This window comes from Calidris pugnax, unplaced genomic scaffold, assembly GCF_001431845.1.
Source record: "Calidris pugnax isolate Ruff unplaced genomic scaffold, ASM143184v1 scaffold8, whole genome shotgun sequence".
In the NCBI taxonomy this organism is placed as follows: domain Eukaryota; kingdom Metazoa; phylum Chordata; class Aves; order Charadriiformes; family Scolopacidae; genus Calidris; species Calidris pugnax.
In genome coordinates this window covers 1545648-1560104 of record NW_015090830.1, presented here as the reverse complement: position 1 = coordinate 1560104, position 14457 = coordinate 1545648, and the positions used below count along the sequence as shown (strand labels likewise).

Below are 14457 nucleotides of genomic sequence, written 5' to 3'. Positions count from 1 at the left end.
TCAAGCACATTAACACTCCCATCTTCTATTTTCAGAACTATTATATGAATCTGAAAATATTTTTTCCCTATGGTACAAGAAAACAAACACTCATTCTTAATGTATGATGACCATGCAAGGATGTATTTTAAAATAGCCTGGAAGAATATCTTAAAATGAAGGAAGAGCATGGGTGCAATTTTTTTTTTTTTCAAATATGGAGACGATGTGGAGTTCTATTAATTTAAGAGTCCACTCTTCACAGACAGGTTTTGTCAAGCAATCTCTCTACATTGCAATAACAGAGATGAAGAGTTACATATCTGGAGTAAACCTCTTTGCTGTAATTGTGCTTTTAAAGAGTGTTGTCACAGCTGCACATAATCCCAATAAGCATTAGGCCTTTTTAAATTAATTGAAAAAAGAAATGTAGCCCCAGTTGTTGCAGTATATCAGCCCTGGGCTGCCTGAAGGTTCCCTTCAATGCTGTAAAGGGCATTATTAAAGGTATCTGTGACAGCCTGACTCCTGTGCAAAACCAGACGTGACCTATAAAGCAAAGTGAATTTAACAAAGCCAAATTACACCTTTCTTTTCCCTCAGTCTTCTCAGATTTGAAAGATAACAGTAGCCAGTATAGCTTTGAGTTGGGATAGAAGGCAGGTATCAGGATCTGGCTAGAGAATTTCTGAAGGATCACATATGTGACTGGGGAAAGTCAGTCTTTCAAAGCTGACATTCTTTCCAAACATAGGAAATAGAGAAGAGCACAAAATCATTAAAAGGCTTGCAAAAACGTTCTGGAGAAGCAATTTTCTCTGAACAATAGAAACAAAGGATTTTTGTTGTCAGGGAGTTTAACCAGAGTTAGTGGGGCCAAAGGAAAATTAAGATGCACTGCAGAAAGACTGCCAAAAAGCTAGACAACGATGTTCATTCCTACCAACAGGAGAAGACTGGGAAGACGCAAAACTATTCATTCTGGGGTATGAATCAAAGAAATTGGTAAAAATTAATGTCACAGTGGAACAGGTTTTAGAGCAAAGTGACAAAATGAACAGGAGTGATTAGCAGAGCCAATTTTTTTTCTGATGATACAAAGTTATTCATAATAACTAGGAGAAAGATGGACTATGAAAAGCTGTAGAGAGGTCTCAGAAGACCTCGGACATGGTTCCCCAGGACACACAATGCAACGTACTCACCAGCTGTCACTGAGAGCTTCTTTCCAGCCTCTCCCACTACTGTCAGCCATTACGGTCCCTGTGATACCTGTTTGCATTGGGTGTGGGTGGCAGGGTTTTGACAGCAAAGGAGCTGCAGAGGTGGCTTCTATGGGAAGAGGTCAGCAGCTCTGCAACAGACCCACTTCAGAACACAGCTGAGCACATCAACAAAGCTAGTGGTGTCTGGGAAAATACGTGTAAGAAAGAGCGGGAAATGCCCAACAGAGAGAGGAGGAGGGAACAAAAAGAGTGAGAAACAGCAGAAAGAACACCAAGGTCAGAGGAGGAGGAGGTGGAGGAGGCTCCATGCTAGAGCAGATATCTACACTGCAGCCCATGGAGAACAACGCCAGAAGAGATGGGTATGCCTGAAGGAACTGCAGCCTGTGAAGAGTCCATGCTGGAGCAGAGGAAAACCACGGGGAGGAAGGAGCAACAGCAGAGAGGAACTGCTATGTACTCCTCTGTCCTCCCTATGCTGCTGGAAAGGAGTTAAAGGAGTTGGGAGTGAAGTTGAGCCTGGGAATGGTGGAAGGAAAGATGTGGCTGTAATATCTCTTCTTTTTCCTTCTCACTAGCTGAAGCTATGTTATTTGGCATAAGATTATGTTAATCTTCCCAAAGTTGAGTCTGTCTTTCCCACAATGGTAATTGGGAAGTGATTTCCCTGACTTTATCTTGATCTATGAGATTTGTGAGTGAATAGCTGGGTGAGAGTTTGCCTAACCCACTACAATATTACACTGTTTTCGAAATACTACAGGAATCTTCCTATTCAATGCTGCCAGAATGTTTGGGCTTGTCAGCCATCATTAAAGCCTGAAAATTCGTTATCCTGTGTAAAGTCATCGATACAGTAATTTTCCACTATCTGCTAAAAGCAGAAAATTAAAAAAGATTTAGTACTGTCTTACCACTTGAGCAGTCATATTTGATGACCTATAATGAGAAAGCTGATAACTGCTGAATGTGAAAGTCCAATGACAGTAGCAAGGAAGAATTTTAAAAGAGAAACACAGTGATCTGGGCTTTAGATTATTTGAGACTGACTTAAGTGAGTAGCAAATAAAACTATGCAGGCAATGACTAAAGAAAACAAAAGGAAATAATTTTTCACACGATATACAGCTGAGCTGATAAAGTGTGCCACAGGACTTGTGGATGTCTAAAATTTACAGTGTCTCAAAAAAGAGTAGACAAATTCACGGGTGAAAACTTTGTCAAGCACATTTAAATGCAAGAACGTAAATTCTGCTTCACTAAGTAACTGAGCCACAGTTTTCCTTGTGCACAGACAGATTATTGGGGGAGTATCACCATATGCTAGGATTATCTATTCCACTTTTTCATAGGCTAGCTACTTAGCTAGCTAAGCTACTCGCTAACAACAAGATAGTGGACTAGATGGTCATTTCCTTTGTTTCAGAGTGCTTTTTCTTATGCTCTTTGTTCCTAGCAATCTCTTTTAGAATGCTTTTAAACAACTTTTCTCTTTTGGTTTAATTTAGAATATTTTAAATAAATATATTTGTCCTCTGAGCCTCTCATGACTCCTTTCTGCCTTTTCAGATTTGAAGTTCTCTCTTAAATGTTGTTTTCAATCAGTTTCCTTATTTTTGTACAGTTCCCTTTTCTTAAAGCTAGCATTACTTTTGTGTTGGTTTTTCCCCCCTTTAACCATGCAAGTAGGCTCACATACAATGTTTAGTACTAAATCAAGACTTACTTTCCTTATGGGACTTCTCTGAGCAGCTTAAATAAAGAACTGAGAAGGAACTTAGCTTAGTAAACTTATGTCTGCCCACTCATGCTGTATCATAACCCATAACAGACCGTGGCCCATGATATTTACCCAGCCCAAGAGATGAAAAGAGGCATGGAAGAAGACACCAATTTATTGGCAGAGAGAGACATGAAAGAAAGAAAATAGAAATTATATTTAAGAGTATAAAATGAATTTTGAGATCCTTTTAGCAAGAATATCTGACAAAGAGTAAGGACGTCACAAATGCAAGTGACAGAGGAAAAGGAATGTTTCTTGATGAAGTCATTTACAGGATGGTTTTAGGTATTCAAAGTGATGAATCTGGGAAAAGTCAGTTGCAGTTCTTTGCTCCATCAGATTTCTATAGTTCATCAGTAAAAAGGAAATCCAAAGCACTAGATATAAATAACTGTGAGGGAGAAAGGCAATAATTAGTTTATTAAAATACAGAGCAGCCACAAAGGAATGTTCACTGGAAGTAGAAGATTCTCACTCACTCAAAGAATATGACTATGGAAGAGCCTTCAAATACAAGCAGTTGCAACAAAAGCCCTACCTGGTGTTAACAGGGAGGCATCTAAAGTGACAAAAAGGCTGAGACAATATGTGTCTTTGCAATTCTGGGGTACAAGATTTCAGGGATCTTGCAGACTTCCCAGTAATGAACTAAAGAACATCAGCGTTGCATCCATGTTGCTTTTTTTCCTGAGACCGGGGTAGTGTCCTGCACAGACAGCTGAATCGTATTAAAAAGATCTTAAATTACAATCGTCTAAAGTGCCAGGGGAGATTTTCTTTTTTCTCACTTTAGGAGGAAAAAGATAAATATTACATATTTCTATTAGATTTTGGTTACAGCAAATAAGCAAAAATAGCTTGTCCTTGAACTATGATCTTCTGTATTTCAATTAAGTGCATGGTGGTTTACTTAGCTACACTCTGCAAGTAGGAAAACTACTGCACAAAATGGAGTGGTGAGAGATCAATTAAACAGTCGAGAGTTCCAGTCCAGCACTGACCTCTCACTTCTCTTTTTCCTCTTTATTCTTTTTTGAATCTCTGTCATCAAAATACACGTTAAAACTGGAGGAGGCTGAAAAGAATTCATTAGTGGCTCTGGTAAAGATTTAGAAGGAAAGTATCAGGTTTCAGTGAAATAAGGAAAAACAGAGAGAGGAAGTTCAGGGAGGGTGCTTACTTTCACCACTACAGCATTTTGAAAAGGTTAAGCATATTTTTATCAAGATATCAAATTTACTTTCAGCTATGATCACCCACAAAACTTCATTTCAACAAGAGCTACCTCAGGAACTAAAGCAGCTCTAATTTTTGAGTTTGTTTGCTTTAATAAAGCATTCAGACTTTTTTTTCTTTAACGAGAGGACATTTGTTGACAATAAGGACAACTGTTTATGTGACAATTTATATCTATACAAACATATGATTTAATGTTATTCAACATTCTGGTTTAAAAATTAGCGCAGAAGCACAGATTGAATGGCTTACAATCCAACTTCCTGGCAGATTTTAAAATGCAGTTTTCTGAGAAACATGTTTTTATGTTGAGTATTTTGAGTAGGATGCCTAAGGCATCCCAGGTTTCCTTAAAGCTATTTTATAATCTGGAAGAATAAGTGAACGTAATGCTTTTTAATAAAAAACCCACTTGGCTCAATGTCTGTCGTCTTTGAGAGCAGTTGTACATAACCATGCTGTAGGTACACACATGCCCAAGTATCTGAGGTTGGAAATACACTTTTAGCCCTAACAGGAATAGTATCAGCATTCAGATTCAGGAAAATTCAAAATTTTCAGGGTTTGGAGAGAAGAGGAAAGAAAAAAAAAAAAAGAAAGGTAATTGATTGTCGATGTGGAAAGAGTTAGAAGTAATATCTAACTAGGCCACTGACAAGGATATGAACCTCCAGAGAAATGTCTCAATTCAGCCAGATTTTTAAGAAGACCTTAAGACAGTGCGCACATCTCTCCCCTTATAACCTGTGCATTATAGACCGAAGAGGAGGAATACAGTGGCACATGGGGTTAAAATGTCCCCAACTTAAGTTAACACATGTGCACTGCCAGTGTGAATGTTCATATGGGCAAACACCTGAAGAACAAAAATTATTTAGAAGTGACACAAAGAATAACAGGATTATTAAAAATGTTAGAAAAATACAGGACTATTTGTGAGCAGCAATACAAGAATGTATTTAAAATATCCAAAGGAAATTAATTCAGAATCAAAACTCCCAATCATAATATGGAACCCTGTATGTTGGAAAGCAGTAATTCTGGAAAGAATAGAGAGTTCATGGTACTTAACCTAATGAGCAGAATCTCTCAGCATGATGCTGCTGCTAACAAGGCCAATGTGACCTGTAGACTTGTATAAAGAGTTGTTTATGGATCTTTACCTCTTTATAGAATATTCACTTAGAGCATTATCGACAGCAGTGCTTTCAGATATGCTTGTTATAAAAATTATATAAGAAATCATTAATAAATTCAGTAAAATGGCTAAAGAATGATCAGATGCCTGGAAAAATTTTGTTACAGAACCCTTTAAGGTGTTCAAGCTGGTTTTCAATATTATAAGGATGTTTATGACAACTGAGCAATTCTGTATGTAAAAAAAATAAGATCGGAAGAGGCCTTTGGATTATCAAAGTCTATGTGCATTTTTTGTATGCTCAATAACCTGTAATCCCTACTGTATAGAATACTTTTTAAAGTAGAGAGCTAAAAAAGACATAGCAAGGATAGTAAGGACAAAGGCATCTAGATGGATTTAAATAATTTTGAACTGGAAATAAAATGGCAATTTAAAAATGAGGCAATTAATTATGAGAATAATGAACAATTGAAAACTTTGGAATTGCTGTTGAAACACTTTCGCTTTCTAAAAAGAAGTACATTTTAGCTATTAATTTTAGGTTTGTGATGGTGCTGACAAAATCACAGGTGGCATGACGAAAATTAACATTTGCCTGCCAGCTGTGTATTTCATCAGAATTATCAGGATATCTATGAAACCACGGCAATTAGTATCTGCTTAAACTACACATTTTACTCTTAAAACAAAGCAGCATGACTCATCGGTTTATCAGAGGATGTTAGATGTAATAAATTACTGCAGATCAACACAAAAAGCAGCAGCTGAAATCTCATCTACTTCACTGCAAAATGGTAAATGACCTTTTCGTTCTATGAAGGTAGGAAAAAACATTAAATGCAAGAACTGCAGTGTCTCTATTGACCTGTTCAGTAGATAGTTGCACAAGGTATTTGCTAAACCATTCATTTAGTGGACAGTATGAGTGTCTTTGTATAGATAACTAGACTTCCAATAAATGTATCTCTCCCCCTAACAATGAAATATACATTCACTGGGGTGAAAGGCACAGTTCATAACATTTCAAAACATGACAAGCCTTACTTCTACATAAGGGATCTCTCATAGCTCCTAAAAACAATTTAGCAGAGTGAAAATTGGAAAATAACTTAAGAAAAGTGGTCTTCTGTCAACAGTGTTTCTCCACAAGTTTCAAGGTCATTTCTCAGATCCCCAGAAAAACACTAAAAGGGCAGTATCCCACACTTGATGGACCTCTGGAGTTTTCCAAAGCGGTAAATTGAAAAGCTGCAGATGAAGAGGGCTAATGAACCACCCCTTTTTACAACTCCATCTCCACAGGGCAGAAGCTCCTATGCAACCTCCAAAACAGTGAAGTATTATGAAAGAATAACTCCAGGAGTTTTAACAAGATGCAGGATGCTAATGCAGTACCTGGTCCACTTGCAGGCAAGGAACTGAATATCTTTTTTACTTTACAAAAGCACTAGCCCACAAAACCCTGTACCTCCTATTGCTACCCTTGGTATTGTTTTTTAATCTACAGGTCTTCATCATAACAAAAGCCTGGAGTATCTGCTCTGTCAACATGTGATGGGTAAAGAATGTTCCACATTCACTTTTTGAGGCTCACAAGTCACAGGGAATGGGAGATCATTTTGCCAGATATATTAATTGGTTAGTCTATTGTCCTAGACTTTTTTTTTTAAAAACACAGCAGTGTGTTTAGCACTATGAAAGCATCAATTGAAAGAACAAGCAGCATGAAAAGGAATCAAGAGAGGAAAAAAAAAGGCAATTGCAGCCACCCAAACTGAAAACTGCCTAGTGAATTCATTGAAATGTTTGCAGCACTAAAAAAAGAGGGTCCAAGAGCTATAATCCAATGTGAATGTGGAAAAAGAAGAAAAAAGCAAACATCTGGAAAATATATTTTTATGGTATATCCAAAGGAATCAAAAATAAATCTATCCACTTTATTGCTTTCTAGGGGGCTCTCACTTACAATATCACAATCTTCTTTGCCACAAATGACAGATACTTTTTGGTAATACCACAATGAAATACTTGTTATTACCAAATACAGAATGTATTAAATTTGTGTAGTACCTTCCTCTAAAGGAAAACACTAAAACTGATTTTTTTCTTGTTTTCATAGTGAATAATAAATGCCAGCATGATATAAGCTACACTGATATGCCCACAAATGCGATTGAAGTGAATGAACAGTATAGTCACTATTAAAGCAGAGTAAATGTCAGAGATACATTTACAGCACATGTAATGATGCTATTAAGAGAATTAGTCTATTTAAAGAAGTGGAAAAATCTCTGGGGTAATCCAGTGCAGAGTCACTACGAGTGATGGTTAAAGTTTCAGTTGTTCTACTAATATTGCCAGGAGAGCCCTAATTATTCTCTGTGATTTCTTTACATGCACTTAAATACACCAAATGTTTTTGGCTTTTTTTTCCCTCAGAGATATTCAGAAATTAAATGTATGTTCCAGAAAGTGGAAAGAATACTGTCCCATTGTACCCACTGCTTTAATGACAAGCTAATCCTTAAGAATATGAGGATAACTGAGACTGAAAAACCACAAATGTATCATAAATATTGCATCGTCTATTTTCACCAGCAAATGACTGATGTATGATGTAAAATTATTATGTTAGCTATATGAAATTTAGAAGTGAAGTGTTCTTTCTAAAACATAACATAGTTCAAAAGCTAAATTAAGACAGTTGGACTATCAAACATTAGTGCCCAAAGCAGATTTTTAAATTCACATTTTGGACTCTTGACAAGTGACCTACTTTTTGTCAACAGTCTACACTAAATGTTTCTGTATTCAGAAGATTTTTGTATGATACTGTCAATTTTAAATCTATCAATATGTACCAATTTGCTATTTAAAAATGCCATTTATGTGAAATGACTCAACCATGAAAATAATAGAGCAGCAGTTCTAAAATGTAGAATCAACAGAAGTACTTCTAAGCCTCTAGGTAGGAACCAGGAACCTTTTTAACTGTTACTTGAAATCAAAGATTTAGATTTTTATTGAAATATTGGACCTTGTGAGCAAATCAGCTGCAAACTCTTAAATAGATACCAGAAACTAATCTTCTTATTGTAATGTTATCATGCTTATGGGAGCCATTGCAACTTCTTCGGTGACTGGGCAACCTGAATGTAATGAAGTAATGACGGCTACCTATGTAATTTTAAAATCACTCAGCTTTTGATAACAAACATACACTCCTCTTGCAAATTTACTACTATTCTCATCAATAAATTGGAGGAAAGATGGCTGCATTATTTCTGGTATTACATCAATATTAGAAACTTGGAAGTATTTCAGGACTACCTGATAGGATTTTTTGTTGATATAAAAAACTTTTACTTGCCATTATAGGATATGATTCAAGGGGACACTTACTTTTCATTTCTCTCTATCTGAAATCACAGTATTTCTGTATTTCACAGCACTCTGCTACAGGGAAGGCATTAAAGAAACCTACAGACAGATTCAGGTTGGAAGGGACCTCTGGAGATCTGTAGTCCGATACCTTGTTCCAAATAGTGCTCACTTCAAAACTAGATTAAAGGCCTCTTAGGCCACCTGTGGCCTAGAAAATAGGACTTTTACTGTGACATCACAAGCTCTGCATTCAATGCAGGATCTCCAGACTTCTCTGAGCTTGCCTTGGCCTAGCTTTCAGTCATGGCAGCAATTGTCTGGTGGCCACAACCCTGTGGCCTCTCTGTGCTGACCAGTGGTGAACTCCTTGCCCACCTGGGGTCTTCAGTGCCAAGCCTGTGCTTAATCATCACATCTAATCGTCACATGCCTGTATTCCTCTGCACCGCACACTACATCTCCACTTCTTAGGGCTTCCACTATGACTCCAGGTCTGTATTTTTCCACATTATGTTACAGTGTAAATATGTCATTCTTCACAGAATAGCTGTTCTTTATTATTATCTGGGTCTACCATACCATAAGAAAAGTAAAATTAAGTAGTTATAGCCACCTTGTCATTAGAAAAATTGGTGTTACAGCTAAATTAAGTAAAAAGAAAGCTCCAGGAAGGTGAAAAAAGTTCAGACAGCCTTAACCTCGAGGCCTTGCAAACTCAGTACAAAGCACATGGCAATGGCAGTACTGTATTGTGGAACTACATGGTTACAGAATGCTGGGAATAATACCAGAGGAAAAGAGGATATACTAGATTTTCTGTATAACTATTTTAACTGTATATACACTTTTCTGTGTAATAATAATAATAATAATAACAGACCTTGACTGTTATTGCCACTGAAAGACTAGCAATAATTGTTTGCTGTATTTTCATTAGATTGTTAAACTTTAATTAGACTAACAAAAGATTCTGAGCTCTGTAAAGCGTGTTCCCTTTTGCCCACAAGAAGAGTTGAAGCCTAACCACTTGTAAAGGTGAATCTTGAAAATCTCCCTGAATGCAGATTCTACTACCTCTTTTGGCAGCCTATCGCAGCAGAATTTTATTTTTCCTATTTGCTGAAGCTATGTGGGAAAAAAAAAAAAGGAAAACGAGGAAGCCCTCAGAAAAGCTATTCAACTTCCATGAAAATATTAGTAGGTGACATTGTAAAATGCATTAATTGAACTTACAGGAATCCAAATTTTATATATTATTTCCAAATAATATATTTCAAATGTTTTGATTCTTTAGTAACAGCCTCAAGTCTCAGAAACGTATGAGGTTTCTCTGTTTCAGATTAATTTAAAAACAATTTTGAAATATTTCAGTTCTTGTAATGAATGGTGTTGCTTCGCCATGTGTTGGTGAAAAAATTAAAATCCCACTCAATGATTTGAAACCTCATTCATTTTCATCTGCTACCTGAGTGTTGTTTCTAAAACCATCATTATACTGCCTCCTCTTCAAAGACAGCATTTTAGAGAACCCACTGAACACCAACACCTTACAAATACCTCCCTGCAATGTTGTAAGAATTTCTCAGTCTATATTCTTATGTCTCATGATGCAAAGCACCAGAAGAGAGAGAGAAGAGCAATTATGCTAACTGCTTGTCAGCATTAAGATCTTGCACTCAGCGTTAGTGAGTCATTACCCCTACAAACTGTCAGCCAGGCTGTAGCAGTGAGACAAATAATGTTACGAGAAACTATTTTAAATACGTATCTTGAAATAAGGCTGCAAATTAATAGAGGTCAGAATAGTTTCATGTTTCTCTTTTATATCCACTGAAAAGATAGAAAAACTGTGTGAGAAACGTGGGCATTGAAAATACTGCTGTTTTCCACAGGAGTTTAAAAGTGACTCTTGCAATGAAATACACTAGTGGAAATAAAATCCAGTGTCCAGTGCTATCAAACACAGCCCTACGAAGTTACACTTCAAAAAGGTGTGCTTTATAATACGCATAAACATCTACACATCTACACCTGCAGGCAAACGTGCATTATATAGTGCAACCTCAAGCCAAGCCTAAGACTGACTCCTATGCAATAGATCAAATGAAATTGTAAAGGTCCTGGGGGCACATACTGGCCTTCCTGGCTCTGACAAACCTCACCTGGGCATCCGCCATCAGCCTCTGCCCAGGAGCCCCATTTCAAGTCAGGCCCTGTCTGAGCTGTGCTGTAGGAGCTGGCTGTGGACCCTGCTGATCCTGGCCCCTGGACTGACTTCCCAGCTTCACCTGAACCCTGCCTAGCGTTTGCTGGACCTTGCCTTGAGCTGTGCATTGACCTCCTGACTTGGCCTCAGACCTGCCTTGTCACCATTGTCACCTTGTCGGCTGGTGTTCTGGACCCTTTCTTGACCCTGGCTGACAGCAATGGATTTGCCCAGCTCACCCTTGGCTGGTGAGGTCCCTGCCCTGCTGAGAGATATCATCACCCATGGCTTCCCATCCCTTTGGGAGCAGCCAGCCTTTGCTGTGCCCTAACAGAAATAGACAGTGGTGTGGTACAATATGTCTGACTTGTACCTCAGTATATATATGCACACTCCTATTTCACCGGATACTCATGTAAGCTGTTCTCACTTGAAAACAATGAATTTAGTGTTTCTCTTGAGTTCTTTGGCATAATCGTTGAGTGGTAACTCAATATAGTTATCTATTGCTACAATCAAAATGGTATTCTCAAAAAGGGTATTCAAAGACACACACAAAAAAGCAGAAAAACAACAGTTGGCTACATTTGTATGAGACTACTTTCAAACAAAATAAGTGGAAATCCATGGAACAATTTGGAACATAAATTGTACATCTTTCAAAAACAATTATAAAAGAAATTACATCCATGATGTGGACAAATTTGCAAAGCTGGTGTGGAGCCCTAAGTATTTAAAAACACATCCTATGCTCTGCGCTTGTATAAAAGTAGCTTGTGTTACTTCTCACTGAAGTAAATTAATTTTTTCTTGTTGAAGAGATGTAGAATCAAGGGTCACACTACAACCTTTCACAGGCTAATAAAGTCCTTGATCAAGCTCAACATTTTGCAAAATGCACCTGCTCCTACTCTTTCAATGTATCCCAATCTTCTAAAAATAGCCAGCAATATTATTGACTTGCTCCCTGAATACTAACAGTGTGGATGATATTCTGTACCTTCTTGGCAAAACAAGTAGTATTAAAAGACAGAGTACATCCACTGAGTACTAGTGGATGTACATCCATTTCGAACTAAAGTTTGCAAACAAAGAAGTATGTTAAGTCTAGGGGAAAAAATATCACCTTATCAAATTAATCTGCATTTACCTTTTCACATTTAAATATCTACCAGTCATAAGTGTGATAATAAAGATGTGAATAAGGGCGATCTTGATGCCTGCTATGAATTATGATGTTTGATTATGGTCTGCATACATCCATCTGGCAGCTGAGGCCTAAGCACAGGGAACAATGTTAACCATCTTCTACAATGTCACCAGAAGCCTAGAAGCCATCATTGTCCCACATCACTGGAGACTGGAGTGGCACTGCTCCCACATACCTGGCAATGGTTGCTCTGCACACATAAGGTGTCTCACATCACTGGAGACTGGAGTGGCACTGCTCCCACATACCTGGCAATGGTTGCTCTGCACACACAAGGTGTCTCACTGGAACTAATTTGGAAACACTTTCACCCATATTCTCAACAGACAATAAAATGTGCATTGTGTATTATCAGTTATAAAGCCTACTGTTTCACTGCACACAGCTCATGGTGGCAGAGGTGGAAACTTATAAATGACTGCTCTTACACAACCTCCCCTGCAATAGTACCTTATGCAGATCTTGCATCGAACTGCCAAAGTCTGCCTTTACTGTAAAATGTTCTCCTTAAGACTACCTTAAATGTTTTGCAGCATCTTCAGCCAGTATGCAACCCAAGTACCCAGCAGAATAAGGCTAGCCCTCTGAATACACATAACCTATTAGGGTCCTGCTATGGAGTCTCCATTTGCTTTTTTGAAAAAACAAGTGTCGGTGACAGATCTTGAAAACCTTCATTTAAAATGGCTGCAGATATCTGTGAGACAGACATGACAGTTAAGGTCAGCTAGGACATATGAGGTGTACATCTACACGCACTTTTTGTGACAACAGAAATGTGTCAGTGAAGTCTCTGACCCTTAACAATTCATGGAAGCTTGAGTCTGGTGACCTTCAAAGCAAAATATACCTATCTTCTTTACTACTTGATGAACTAATTTGTATTTCAAATTCTATTAAATGAAGCACCTATCTGTCAGGATGATAGGCACTGTACAGAACTTGCAAAGAGAAAAAGAACTATATAAAGCAATCACAGAAGCCTTTTATTCAGCTGCTACAATAAATGACAGATAGTCTCATTATGCAATTCCCTTAGCTCCTCTTAACATACCTGACCCCTAGAACTATACCCCATGATTCATCAGTATTGTAGTTTCAAATATTTTTGAAAAATAGTGCAGTAATATCTTCTTGCAGTTATTTTGCAGTATTGGTCTTGGGCATAAAGAACTGGTGATTCCCAAACCGGACATGAACATCTTACAGCTCATTCAATGAGGACAAGAGCATGCAAACACAATCTATATAGCATTATCAACTTTCTTTATCATAAAATATTTTCATAGAAAAAATGAAAGAAAACATGTATTTGACAACACAAATAATTGTAATAACTTCTTATATTCAGATGGCAATTGTGCACAAGCCCATTCAAAAGACTTTGCATATTCCACTAGGTAATTTTCAGTAATCCAGTGTTTTTGCATTACCAAAGTGGATTATATAGTGACGAACAGTTAGACAGTGTGAAAACAGCAAAAGAGACCCAGACATGGGTGTGACTTTACCTGTTGTCTCTTCTCAAACTCTAACTTGATACGGGACTTGATGCAGTTGCATGTGTCCTGATATGTCTGCTGCAGTGCAAATTCCATGAGGTGTTTGTGGTATGCTCCTGCCAAGTTTCCGCAGATAAAAATGATTACATTTGCTAGTATCTAGAGAGTAAAAAAAGAATAAAAGAAATGTTGGAGAACTTATTTAAGTAGATTAACAGAACACCTGAAATGCAAGGTTGGCTAAGGTATTTATTTTTCTTGTGTTCCGTTTCTAGCAAAAGTTCATCTTTCTAAAAACCTTAACAATTAGTAGCAAAATCCCAAGCAATAATATCATTTTCATTTAGGATTAAATAAGAATGATAATGAACAACATGTTTACTTATTCAGTGAGGTATACATTTTCTGAAAAATAAATTCAGCTTATATTATACATCTGTTGCTGAGTATTAATTAGATGGGATTATGATCTACTGATGTAAAACAATAGCTAAGGCCCCTAATAACATTAGAAGCCATGTTATTGCCATGCTCTTTTGACAAGACATTTTCTTTTGCAGCACCGTATGATTAAGGGGTTAAATGATTCACCTACATCAACAGCCTGAGCTGCATTTTCTTTCAGCCTGACCCACTAGTATCTGTCAGTCGGCTATAAATATTAACTGCAGTGATAGAAAGCAATATTTAAGTAGTGAGATCTGACATCTGTCTACTAGAATATACTTTTCACTACTACCAAACCACTGCATTTTCCTAAACCACAAAATTTAATCTATAAAATTTAGGG

The 14457-nt window shown here is 37.3% G+C and overlaps 1 protein-coding gene across 1 annotated transcript in view; it reads right to left on the bottom strand.

The window, feature by feature from the left end:
* The window catches only part of ADCY2 (adenylate cyclase 2 (brain)), a 198162-nt gene that overhangs the window by 100052 nt on the left and 83653 nt on the right, over nt 1–14457 (bottom strand). Inside the window, exon 3 of the mRNA XM_014941045.1 lies at nt 13677–13826. Within this exon, the coding sequence (XP_014796531.1) occupies nt 13677–13826 (150 nt within the window). The remainder of the gene's footprint in view (nt 1–13676; nt 13827–14457) is intronic.